The 12,980-nt window shown below is 39.3% G+C and overlaps 1 protein-coding gene across 3 annotated transcripts in view; it reads left to right on the top strand.

Moving 5' to 3' along the window:
* mgll (monoglyceride lipase) overlaps positions 1-12,599 on the top strand; it is a 74,850-nt gene extending 62,251 nt beyond the window's left edge. For all 3 annotated transcript variants that reach the window (XM_057818250.1, XM_057818244.1, XM_057818237.1), the window contains 2 exons: positions 6,195-6,410; positions 6,983-12,599. In XM_057818250.1, the coding sequence (XP_057674233.1) occupies positions 6,195-6,410; positions 6,983-7,114 (348 nt within the window). In that variant the 3' untranslated portion in view covers positions 7,115-12,599. The remainder of the gene's footprint in view (positions 1-6,194; positions 6,411-6,982) is intronic.
* Positions 12,600-12,980: the final 381 nt, after the last annotated feature.

Below are 12,980 nucleotides of genomic sequence, written 5' to 3' on the forward strand. Positions count from 1 at the left end.
GCACATGCTTAAAGGCTTGAGGGGAGGAGAGCCCAGCCTGGAGTCGAGTCAGGGTTTCGGCAAATTCACTTAACTGTCTCGACAGGGCGGAGATTGCCTCACCGTGTAGCTCCAGAAGGACGTCCTGGGCAGCTGCTCGGCGGTGAAGCGGTTCGGTCTCTGCTGGGTCCATATTACGGCCAGATCAAGCTGTTACGTTTCTGGGTGAACGGGGGACCCAGATGCAGAGAGGAAGGCAAGGTGGCAGAGTTAACAATTGTTTATTGCAGAATATAAAGATGGTCTGTGTCCAAAAGTCAGGCGGCAGTTGTTGAGTGACCAGGCAAGTTGTCAAGGCAGGCGAATAACATAGAATCTGTAAGCAAGGCAGAGTGAGTAGAATATGAGAAATACTTGGAACAAAGCAAATGCTAGCGTCACAAACTCGTCAAGTAGAGTAGTTGATCTGGCAATGAAGTGATGCCAGGGACTGGCTTAAGTAGGCTGCTAACGATGATCGATTGCACCTGGTCCCAGGCTCACCCATCTGCCCAATCCTGCAATCAAGACACACACGCACGCACACACACACACAAACAGGGAGGAGCAGGGCTCAGGAGACTGAGGCCCTAACAGTCCCAGAGAACACCATGGGGTTGAATGTGCCACTCACTTATACTGAAGGGCGAAACATTTGACAATACTGTTCGCCGTTACTGAAAAGTTACTTAGAAAATAAGGTTAATGTTCAAATTATGACACTTTATTACCAGTAACCCATGTTGCTATGTTCTGAAGAAAGCTAGCTTTTAGCTAGCTATTAAGAATGGCTGTTGAAAGCCAGGAATAAAATATATATATTTTTTTTTACTTTGGGGGCTTCTTAATTTAACACACTGCATGCCAGGCATGTTAATGTTTCGCACTGTCAATTTTAAAACAAACCATAAGGTCAAAACTTACCTGCTACTGTATGATGCTGTCCAAGTTGGAGTGTCCCGCCAAATGAAACGGTCCACCTTTCAGTATGAAAGAAGCCTTGAGCACACACCTAATATTTTTGGTTACATATTATCTTGTTTGGTTGAAGTTTTTACTGATTAAAATTAGGTAAAGACAGTTCATTTTAACCAATTTAATGCAGTTCACTTGCTTACCTAAAACTTTTAGTATAATTTATTCAATTTATATGGATCATAATTCCTACCCACAAAAATAGTTTTTAATAGTGTAGTATTAAACATGCAAACACATTACTAAATATTGAGCAGTAATATATATTTTTTTCTTATTTAGAGAATTGCACAGAGACAAAGGCTACTTCAGGTTTAGGGGGGCACACACATGCTCTCAAGATCTGACTCATTATGTGTTATCTCTGTGTAGGGACTGCAGGTAGGGGCGAGGCGAGAGCGTGAATGGCACCTATTAATTGCTCATATTGCTTCTGCTCGTTCACAGGATGGCATGTGTTTGCGTGTTGAGAGGACAGAGGGCACTCTCACAGTGATTCTAACTACAGCGCTTGGGAGGGGACACGCATTATTAACAATAATGATCATGACTTAATAACCTTGATAAGGGCACTTGCTTGGTTAAAAGGGCAAGGGCCAGTGCTTGAGCAGCACTTGGCGTCTATTTGTGCACGTGTGTTGTCATGGTAGTAGTTAATCTAGTCATACAATGTTGTAGTATGGTTTAGAGCTGTCCCGACTAGTCGACATAGTCGACGTCATTGATGACGTAAATCCGTCGACGAGCAAAACATCCCGTCGACGTTAATGAAGGGTTTAAAAAAAATGCGTGGAAAGTTCAGAATGCCGGACGCTCTGTATGCAAGCGGGGAAAGTGGCACAAACCCAAAAAAGCGCACCAGAGTGTCCAAAACATTGACTTTTTTCAAAGAAACAAAGGAGGGTACATTGTTTTGTCCTGTCTCTTCAATGCCAAGCTTGGCTGCACGTCGGCCGTGAAGAAACACCTAAAGCGCCGTCACCCAGTTTGTAAGTCCATCTAACTAACGAACGACATGTTTTATTGAAGTTTCCAAGCCTGTCACGATATGCAATGAGTCCATTTATCGCACTGCAAATAAAAATGAGGCCGGTAATTTCCACGGCTGCCTTTTATCGCTGCGTGCGTGTGCGTGTGCGTGCGTGCTGATGGCATATGAGACTCCAGTTCCTTTCTCTTATCAACACGCTGTAGAATTAAAGTTCAGACATACAAAATAAGAAAACACATCTATATTAAACTCTGTAACGTTAGCACTGCTACACTGAGGTGAATGGGGGGAAAAAGGCAACTTACTTTAGCCTGCTATAAAACATTGGCAGTAGTCTCGTGAAAGCAAACTTGCGGTTAAAAGGTGACACTTCAAAAATGAAAAATCGCTGGTTAACAGCATTTGCAAACGAAAAAATGACCCCCAAAAAATCTATTACTGACACTACATGCAACTACAAAAAGTGCTTTTTTTTGCGGAGTGTAAAGCTGAAGTTAGCGGGTTAGCGAACGTACTTCCGGTGAACATTTCAAAATAAAAGCATGTCATGTTCTTCATATGAATAGCGATTTCTGGAGTTAATCCCACATACTTCGAAATTCAGATTCTACACTAAGAATACCTTTAAAATGACACCCTTTATGAAAAAACTGATGGCAATGAATAATTATTATAATTATTATAATACTATTATATACAGGACAATACTATAATATTAATGCTAGGTGTTTTTTTAATTGTTTTGAATCATGTTGGAAAGGCAAAGTCAGTGTTCTGAATCTGTTTACATTACATTCTTTTGCACTAGTTAATTCAGCATTTGAGCTTGTTGTTTATTTTTTGATTTATTATTGTTATTTACGTGTTTATTTGTACTTAAATAATTTACGTGTTCCAATATGTTTTTGTGAAAAAAAATTTTTTTTTAAATTTAATTATTAGATTAGTCGACTAATCGTAAAAATAGTCAGCTGACTAATCGGGAGAAAATTAGTCGTTTGGGACAGACCTAGTATGGTTTGCGATTGGGTCCACCTGCCTCCGGAACGTGACAGTGTCAGTCAGGACTTATTAATTGCCCTATAGACCCTACTCACCGACGTCACAGAATGACGTGTCGCTGTATCCGGCCGCCATATTGTCCGTCTCTGTTTAGCCCTATTCTCAATGGTTTCAATTAGTCGTTCAGTTTATAGAGCAATTCATGGAAGCCCCAGTGCTTTCAGATGCTGTAAACTCATTGGATGCGTTGCATAAAAGGCGTTATGTGGAAAAGCTTCAGTCTATCCATTCGCCAGATCCATATTTGATGCCTAAATCGATATTTTTCGACCCGCTGTCTTTGCCCTCTCTGCCTGACATCTGCTACCCTGATATCTACAACTACCTTTTCCACAGAAACTCGGCCTATTCTCACGAAACTTTGAAAAACATTAAGAGCAGCACTCTAGGCAACATTACCCTGTGTGATTTCTAAAATGGCGACGATCAAAAAAAAAAAAAAAAAGTTGACTGCGATGGCCGACGCTTCAAGGCTAGGTGGACATTGGACTATTTCTTCAATAAAACACACAACAACTGTGTCTGCCTCATTTGCTAAGAGACAGTCGCTGTTTTCAAAGAGTTCGATGTGACGCGATAATAACAAGACACGCTGACATGTACGACATTACAGGGAAGATACGCAGCGAGAAATTATAGCAACTTGAAGCTAGTTTAATTTCACAGCAGCAGTATTTCGCAAGAGCCCGAGTGTCGAAAGAGAACGCCACAAAGACGAGACTGTTGAAATTATAAATTTAAAAAAATAATAAAGCAAATGTACACACAGAAGGGCTTGCTAACATTTGTTTAAATTAAAGATGCACCGGTACCGATACTGGTATCGGTAGGGGGCGCCGATCCAGCCCGAAATGGTGGTATCGGTATCGGCGAGTACCAACAAAGACAACGCCGATACCATTTACCGGTCCAATATTATAACATTTGAACGCAGCCTTTTTTATTTCCTCCTGGCGCTCACTACACTCTGTCTCTGTGTTGTGTGATGACACGTGAACATCAAGCAGCTATTGCTATTGGCCTGCTCCAGACCAATGAGAGCGGGACAATAGCCACTCCTAACCAATGACAAGGCCGCTTTTTCATATGGAGGAAACACAAACCAGGAGTAATGGCGGCGGTCGGGAAGTATTTAAAAATAGAAATCCCGTCGATTAAAATCAATGACTGCATGCAAGATTTGCACCCTGAAAGTTTCGAGATGTGGAGTTAAATTGGCCAATTTTAGTACCTCGAACCTGATAAAACATTTGAAGACGAAATGTGAACGAACACAACGAGTCTGAGCCTGCAAGAGCAGGAGTGGTATCCAAAGGAAGGGCGCTGGACCGGAGCAACAATCTCTGGTCAGTTCACTACGTCTACTTTACTTTTATTGTGTTTCACTGAAAGAAATGCCGCAGTAATTTGGGAACTGTTTCCAAAGTAGGGTTGCCACCTTTCAGAAATAGAAATAAGGGACTCCCCCCTCCCGAAAAAAGGAGGCTAATAGAGAGACGGGATGCTGTGGTCAATTATTATTACTTATAATTGTTAGCGTCCGCAAATGCGGAAACAAGGTTGGAACTCGAGGCAGACAACAAGCGGGGGATATGTACAAGGGCTTAATGATTGCAAACAAAAAATAACACGCGATCGCGGGATAGAAGAAATAACAAAAGGAGTCCGTGACAGCAGGTCGACGGAGCTCAATACTACAAACTTGAAGGTTCACTAAGACGATAGGCAGCGAGCCAAAAAGCCAAAATAAAAACACTCAAATACCTGCACAAGGTATGGGGTTACAAACGAGAGCAGCACACTAACAGAAAAAAACCCAATGCAGGGGCGTAACAAGCAACTGTAGCGAGACTATGGTGCGAGATGTCAAATGGCGATCAGCAAGGCAAAATACCTTTGAGATCACCCGTGCTTAAATGCTGCGCTGATGAGCCTGCATTGGATTCAGGTGCGACGTCAGGAAAGCCCCCATGACCAGCACAGCAACAAGACACAATCTAAGCAGCAGCAGAATGTGACAATAATATCATGAAAGTTGCACTGTTTGGCCTTTGAGAGGTTTAAAAAGGTTTATTCTGTTCATTCTGAGTTTATTATTATGAATTTATTTTTACTTTCTTACTGTTGGGCTAGCATTATACATGTTTTATTAATTTCATAAATGTAGCACTATTTTGGCCTTTGAGAGCCAAAGGTTTATTCAACTATTGTCTACTAGGGTTTAGTAGACTATTCACTTTGTACTAGTCTTTTTCCTATTTTGCAAAGGTAAGCAACAGCCTGACAAAGCCTTGATAGCAATGATTTCACATCCAATTATGTAGCTCTTTGGGAAAAAAAAAGAAAGAAAAAAATATATATATAAACGGGGGTGGTATCGGTATGGTATCGGTATCGGCCGATACTGCACAGCCAGGTATCGGTATCGGGGCCAAAAAATTATATCGGTGCAACACTAGTTTAAATATATTGTTCTATGTAAATCAGCCAAGGTAGCCCCCCCGCATTTTTACCACACCAAATCTGGCCCCCTTTGCAAAAGGTTTGGACAAACCTGTTTAACTGATGATCCGTAGACGAGGCCAGCTTCTTTCACTTGGTACCAGCTAAATATTATTCAAAATGTAATGATGGTGGAAGAAATAAGCATCTTGAATTTGAAACTGTATGTTGTCGGCGATTAGCCTCGCAATGATCTTAATTGTGGTTGTCAGCCCAAAACCCTCTAAATATATATTAAATGCATCTTGCCAGATATAAAAGGACTACTACATAATCCGTGGTAATCGTTTGGAGCCCAGTTTTCTCGTCGAATTGCAGCAGTCCATCTCGCTCTCCTCTCCGGGTCTCTCGGAATACGGTAGAACTTGAATTCTCTCTGTCTATCTTCTCTGTTATTGCAACCAACCGCCACACACGCCTTCACCATTTTGATTATTAATGTTAACGAGCAGAAAAACACGCCATAATAGGAGGAATTTACGTAGCGGTAATGCGTCAAAACGACGAGTAGACGGACAATATGGCGCAGAGGCGTGGTTGTGACGTCGTGTGAGTAGGGTCTATATACAGTAGCTGCAAGTGTCAGTGCAATCCAAAATCTTGCATCTTTCTAGCCAATGTATGTGTTTGAAATATCTCTTTTCAGATTGAGGCTTACGAGGCCGACGAGCTGAACTTTCATGGAGGGCTGCGCGTGTCGTTTGGCATCCAGTTAATGGGGGCGGCGGCTCGCATTGAGAGGGAGATTCCATCCATTAGCTGGCCCTTCCTTCTCCTGCACGGTGATGCTGACAAGCTCTGCGACATCCGAGGCTCCAAAATGATGTTTGATAAGGCTCCCAGCTCAGACAAGAAACTCAAGGTGGGAGCAGTGTGTGCCTTATGTTTATTGCTTGAAATGCAGTTTTGTTGTTTTCCTACCTCTTTTGGTCTCTTATCTGAAATATTAGTTGTGTTAGCTGAACAGGAGGACGGCAAAGTTATATATTTTGTTTAGCACCAAAAGGTTTTAGCTTTTTTTTTTTTTTTTTTTTAACAATTTAAAGCTTTCAGCGGGCGTTTGTCACAGAATATTCTGGCAAAGATGAAGTGCACTGTAAACTTCAATAATACACAAAGAAGTTATATTAAAATCTTTCTGATAGTGTTAGCCAAAACTGGCCATTAGCTCTGTTATTGAAATTTTGTATGCATAATTAAATTTTCTTAGTAAATAGTTTGCCTCACTCAAAAACTACTCAAACATTAACAAGTCTCCTCTCCAATTCGAGTTCTTACTTTGCACATTTATTTTAAAATTCAAGGTTTTTGTAATAACTTTTAACAGTCTCCAGGCAAGTGACGTGCCTATCATGTTTGCATGTGTGCATATAACGTATAATTTTAAATAGGCAAGCCATGATCACTGTGACTAGTATACTGTTTTCTTGGAAGGTCTACGAGGGAGGCTATCATTCCCTTCATCATGACTTGCCAGAGGTGTCAGAGTCTGTGCTGAACGAGGTGACCGGCTGGATTACAGAGCGCATTCCCAACACCACATTGCCATCACCAAAAGGCTCTTAAAAATGCCTTCTTAAAACTACAATTAAGTGCATACATAGGGCAATGGTTTAACTAACAACCCAAACAATACTGGGTGAAACTGGATGTAAAAGTTCAAAGTTGCAGTTTGCTCAGGTTTGTAGTGCAATAATGACATTTGTTTGTTTGAGCACGCAATGTCAATTGTCGTCATCAGCCTTTCCCAAATGAATGTTTTAGAAATTATACATGAACCTTTATGGAAGTTATAAATCCTCTTTTCCAATTGTTCTTATTAGTTTTATGCAAATGCGACATAAGAAATTTCCACGAGTTTGTTCATTAGGGAATGGGCCAAGGAAAAAGTGGCTTGTGGCTCCTGTTTTTTAAATATTGAGAGACATGGCATTATTAGCCATCTCCTTATTTGGCATAAATTTGGCAGATGCAAGTTTATCCAAATTAAGAATCAATGGATTTCTTGAAGTGTTTTCCGATTGCTTGTTTATAGTCTTTGAGCATGCGGCTTTGCCCTGCTACTGTGGACAGTAGTTAATCTATTCATACAATGTCGTAGTTTGACCCAAGCTATACAAGCTGATTAATTAATTGATTAATTTACTGTAGATGACAGACTAGGTAGAATCTAAAATGTGACAACAATCCAAATTGCATTTTTTCAAGACATGTCTTACGTGTCTCCTGAAAATCCCCACAATATATATTTTTCACTCATGCAGAACTAGAAATTACATTTTCATATTGAATGAGTTGTAATGAGGGGAGGTTCCGCCAAATCAGGTTGTGGCGTCATCAGTGCCAGCGAAATTATGCTCTTTATCTGCCCCCCATACACTCACTCCCATCACACCGAATGCTTCAAAGGCTCTTGTGTGTTTTTTCTCCATTTTTCGCTTGAGTTGCCACAGTGACTCAGAGATTTGGCAAGGACACTTTTTCCAGCACAGCTTCACTCATGCTGCCTCTAATGATCAATATGAATTGATTTGCTTGCGCACTGAGAAGTTACTTCTGATGACTTGTGTCAGATAGTTTCTGAAAAATGACTTAAATGACTCTCCACATTATATAAGCCTTTTATTTAACCATCAGTGTTGGGGATAGTTACTCAAAAAGTAATATATTACACACGACATATTACACTCAAAAATAGTAATGCCTTACATTGATTTATTACCAGATATATATTACTAATGTATTACGAGTTACTTTTTTCTTTTTTTTAAAACTCGAATTACAAAAAATAATTCCAACTAATGTTAAGAGGGAAATTATTTTTTAATAAATGAAAAAAAAAACATTTAGATAAAAAACGCAAAAAAAGAATGTACAGATTGAATGTGAAAGGGCAGAAGTAGATTTTATAAGACAAGTGTGACCCAAAAATAAATTAAAAAAAAACAAAAAACCCTGTACTTTGAGATAGCTATAAATTGCTCAATTTGTAGCCGATTGTCAAACGGCTTGGTTTTTCCTAAATGTGAGAGATGCAGTAAATTAAATGCATGGTTAAAAATAAAACTTTTTCTGAATCATATCCATGTTTATATGGTTTGTAAGTCTGTGAGAAATTCAGCAATTTAAAGAGTATTTTGTTGGAGAAAATTACTCACCTTACATCCGCAACAATGATATCCTCCATTGAAGTCTCCTGAGGCAAGACAGACGAAAGTTAGTTGCACTGCCGACTCCACCTTTACCAATTAGTAATGTTCAGGGTTCGTATGGGTCCTTGGGATCCTTGAAAATGCTTGGATTTCATTTTTCAAGGTTTCAAAAATGCTTTAATTTTGTCCTTGAAAATGCTTGGAAGTGTTGGGCACACAATATTTCTCAGCACACTTTCTCAAAATATGAATTATTAAATGAAGGAGAATAACAAATTTGCTTCATGGCTGCTACACGCTCATTCGGAACTTGCTTCCGCTCCCACTTCACAAAGTCGCCCCCAAGAATAACAGTACATTTGAGTCCGTGCGTGAGTAGTTTGGAGTTTATTCAGGCAAACGGTATACAAATAGAGCAGTATTTAAATGCATAAACGTTCATTTGCTATGGTTTAGTACAATACTGTTATCGCACGACCAGTTGCTCTTTTTGTTGCTGGAAGCCACTTCACTCGGCTTCGTCGCTGTTAGGACTTGGCCTACTTGCCTGCCTTTCGATCGACTCCCCTTGTCGCACATGGAAACAGCCACTTATCTTATTTGAAGGAGTAGGAGAGTGTAATAGCTTTGTAAAGAGATTTACTAGTTTCGGCGATATCGGAAGAGTTTTTTTGTTGTTGTTGTTAACTACAGTTCCACACAAACACACATCAAGATATCATGTAGCTTCACAAGTAGAGGAGCTTTAGAGGAGCAATTTTTCAAGTCTCCCAAACTTCAAGAAAGTGCATTTATCAAGGTTTCCTTGGCTGCGACTTACAGTATGTGCCAACGTTGCATGCTATCACTACACCAACACTTCTGCTAAATTATATTTCTTGAGCCTCCAGGGTCGTGGAACATTTTTAAGACGTTTGCGTACTTGTGAGGAGGCACCCTATTTTTTTCTGCCTCATCATTGAAAAACAATTGGTATAATGTATAAAAGGTTCTGGAAATAAATGGTATATTGGTCATGAAAGTCTTTAAAAGTGCTTGAATTTGGACATAGAAAAGGTGGACGAACTTTGAATGTTAATTTATGATACATCGTACCAAAACCCAACCATTACCAAACCCTGCATTCTGTGCTGTATGGTCTGTGTTTGCTACTTGCAAGGTAACGCAAGTAACGAACTCAGAAAACTGTGTTATTACTATTTTCAGGAGGAATGCCTTACTCACATTATAAAGCATTTCATTTTTAACCACGATACACCTACTTGCGGATTGTGTTAGTCTGTCCCATTAGTTTTATGGCAGGTGGCAAAAAGTCTCAATTTTACATATGATGCACAAATACTGAAATGGATTTTGTAGGACAATTGTATATTCATCATGTAATGTTACTTGAAACTACAAATAACAAAGATGAGGAAAAAGAAAATTTAGAAATAGCTTAAATCTGATAAATATAACTTTAATATATAAAATTAAGACTTAAATATGAATGGGGCACGCATGAGATGTGAAAGCTACTGGGGCAGCTACTTTATCAAAAAACCCTTGTGTATTGATGACATGAGTGCATTGTACTGCGCAACATTAGCATATTATCAGTGTAGGGAGTGATGGGTGATTGAGGGGAAGAAGAGGCGAGAGAACGATATGCTGTTCGTAACCATGGCAGCACCCCCCCCCCCCTTTTTTTTTTAAACTTCCCGTTAATTGTGCGGCATTTGAAAGAAGAGATGCTGTGCTTTTCGGGCCTGCTTTGTCTTTCTGCCGCACGAAGGAGTTTTTTTTTTTTGTGTATGAGCTCTGACAGATAAGAAAGGATCACTAGCATGATTGGTGCACAGTGTTTCATGATAGCAACATACACTAAATTCAAATCAGGCTGCTATGCTGTTTGTGCTAAAAAAAATCCAGATTTAATATACTGTATGCAGAGTAAAAGCGCTCAACGTTTTTCCTGCTTGTGTCAAACAATAGTATTGTCCCTTGTTTCTAGGAAAACTGGGGTGCAATTAGCAAGCTATAAGGCAATTCACCTCAAAAAAAAAAATGTTGTTCAGTTGTTGCAAAGATTTATTTGTTTGGCAGAAACAGCTATACAACTGGTCAGGTTACACACACTCACACCCCTATACACGCACATACACACACATTGCTGTTGTTACATGTTGCTAGGTAAAATTGCCACAAATGCCTCACTAGCAGCCATGGCGATGCAAGATTATTTTTCTTGGTCGTGCTTTTCAGCTGCCACTTGTTGCTAAGCAAAATGCATGGGGCACAATTATTTGCCCCCCCCCCCCCCCCCCCCCACGCTGTCACCTTGACAACTTGATGTAGGGGTCACGGTTTCCCCACACAGCAGAGAAAAAGAGGATCAGTCAGACACCTACGATAAAATTTACCACCAAAATAGTCAAAATTTATGAATGAAGTATTTACTGTATACGTACACATTTTTTGTGGGGTTTTTTTGTTTGTTTGTGGATAAATTTATGAAGTCTTTTTTGAGCACAGTACCCTCTGCTGGCTTAAGTTATGAGATGTAAAAGATGGTGAACATACTTTCCGTGAACAGGTTCACTTTAAATTTAATGCAATGTTAACTTTAAAGAGCAAGATCTTTTGGGGAGTTTATCAATGCTTAGAAATTAGCCATCCACACATGTTGTGTTCTGTTATAAAGAATTGTACCTAAAGATTATATGTAAACAGAGTACCAATTTCATACAGTATATGATAACCAATATGACTGTTAGTATCTTAATTTAGTCTCGTAGATTTGGTTAAAAAAAAAGATTTTTACTTTGGTGGGGAAATTTGCAGAATGGTTTGCAGCATATGCCATTATTTGCTGGTATATTTTCTAAATCATGACTTTATGACTGTTGCTTTTTTATTTTGAAGTATGATGGACCGGGGTGTGTGAAATTCCAAAGTAGTGTAAATACAGTAGATGGCAGCATATTGTGCTGATCTAGAATGTAAAATGTAAACCTTTCTTTGTATGAGAACTGTCCTTACCTATAATAATCAGCATCACAAATGGGCATGTAGGGTGTATTTTTTTAATGATTTCATTCTCGTAGATGAAATTTTTGAGCATCTATAACAGTGATAAATAAATATTAAGGGGGGCACAAATACAATATTTCCAGGATAATCTGTATTGATTAAGTATTCAGGACTTTCAGCACTTTTTATACATTGTAGGACAAGAGTAATTTCTAACTTTTTGACTGTGGGAACTGGTTTTACATATTATTCAGTCTGATAAATGGATGACAATGTGTTTCATGAAATTGCATAGTCTATTCATTCCCTACTGTCAGTGTTCATTCCCCATATCAACATTGCATTTCGCAGATAGTGATTCCAAAAAAAAAAAAAAAAAAACATTACCTTTGGACACTTTCTCTTCTTGGCATGTTTCACGTTATTTCAAAGCCTGCATGTTGGGATAATTCTTTTCTTATATTTACAAATGTAAAATTTCAGGGTGAGCTCAACTGCATGTACGCTAAGTATGGACATTAAGCCCAAAAATATACGGAAGTGCAAAAATAGTGTCCGATCACTGTGTTGTGTTACGGAGAAAATAAGTACAATTCCACAACGGGACCTTACATTTTATGGTATAGTGTTGTTTGTGCCTTATTGACATGAGACCATGACCACGTGTGAGCATGTTGGTGCAATAACTTTTGTCTCCACCAGTTTTTTTTTTTTTTTTTTTTTTAAATTAGACAAGCCACTGGATGTAATGATGTTGGACATAATGGTTTGTTGGTTATTCTTCTTGTCCCCCTTTCCGTCACAGCACCAATGTATATTTCTAAAGAATTGTATTTGTCTAATATCCTGTTTTTGTGTGTACTAAAATAAACGGCACTTTTACTGTGCATGTTTCAGTCTCCTGCTTCCTGGGGTCAGTTTCACAAAGAAGGTTTAATGAAAAATCGCAATCTATAGACAAGTTTCCTGAGCGAAGATTGGGCGACGCCATCTTTTACATTTTCTGCCAAGGACTTCCGGTTTAGATAGAACACCATTAATTGCGGTTGAAGTTTTAAATTGCCAAATCAAACCTGAGGAACCCACAGAATCTCCAAAAATGAATTCAGCACGACGTGGATGAGACTCTGGGACTTTCTGTGCTGTGCTTGGTTGTGTGCGCCTATAATAATATGCTTGGAAGTGGAATGTTTTGAACAGCGTACAGCTTCAAAGGGCCAGTGTGGCTCTACCTTGCCATACGCCTTAAATCGAACCCAACAGCAGAT

The sequence above is a fragment of the Corythoichthys intestinalis genome, chromosome 2, assembly GCF_030265065.1.
Source record: "Corythoichthys intestinalis isolate RoL2023-P3 chromosome 2, ASM3026506v1, whole genome shotgun sequence".
In the NCBI taxonomy this organism is placed as follows: domain Eukaryota; kingdom Metazoa; phylum Chordata; class Actinopteri; order Syngnathiformes; family Syngnathidae; genus Corythoichthys; species Corythoichthys intestinalis.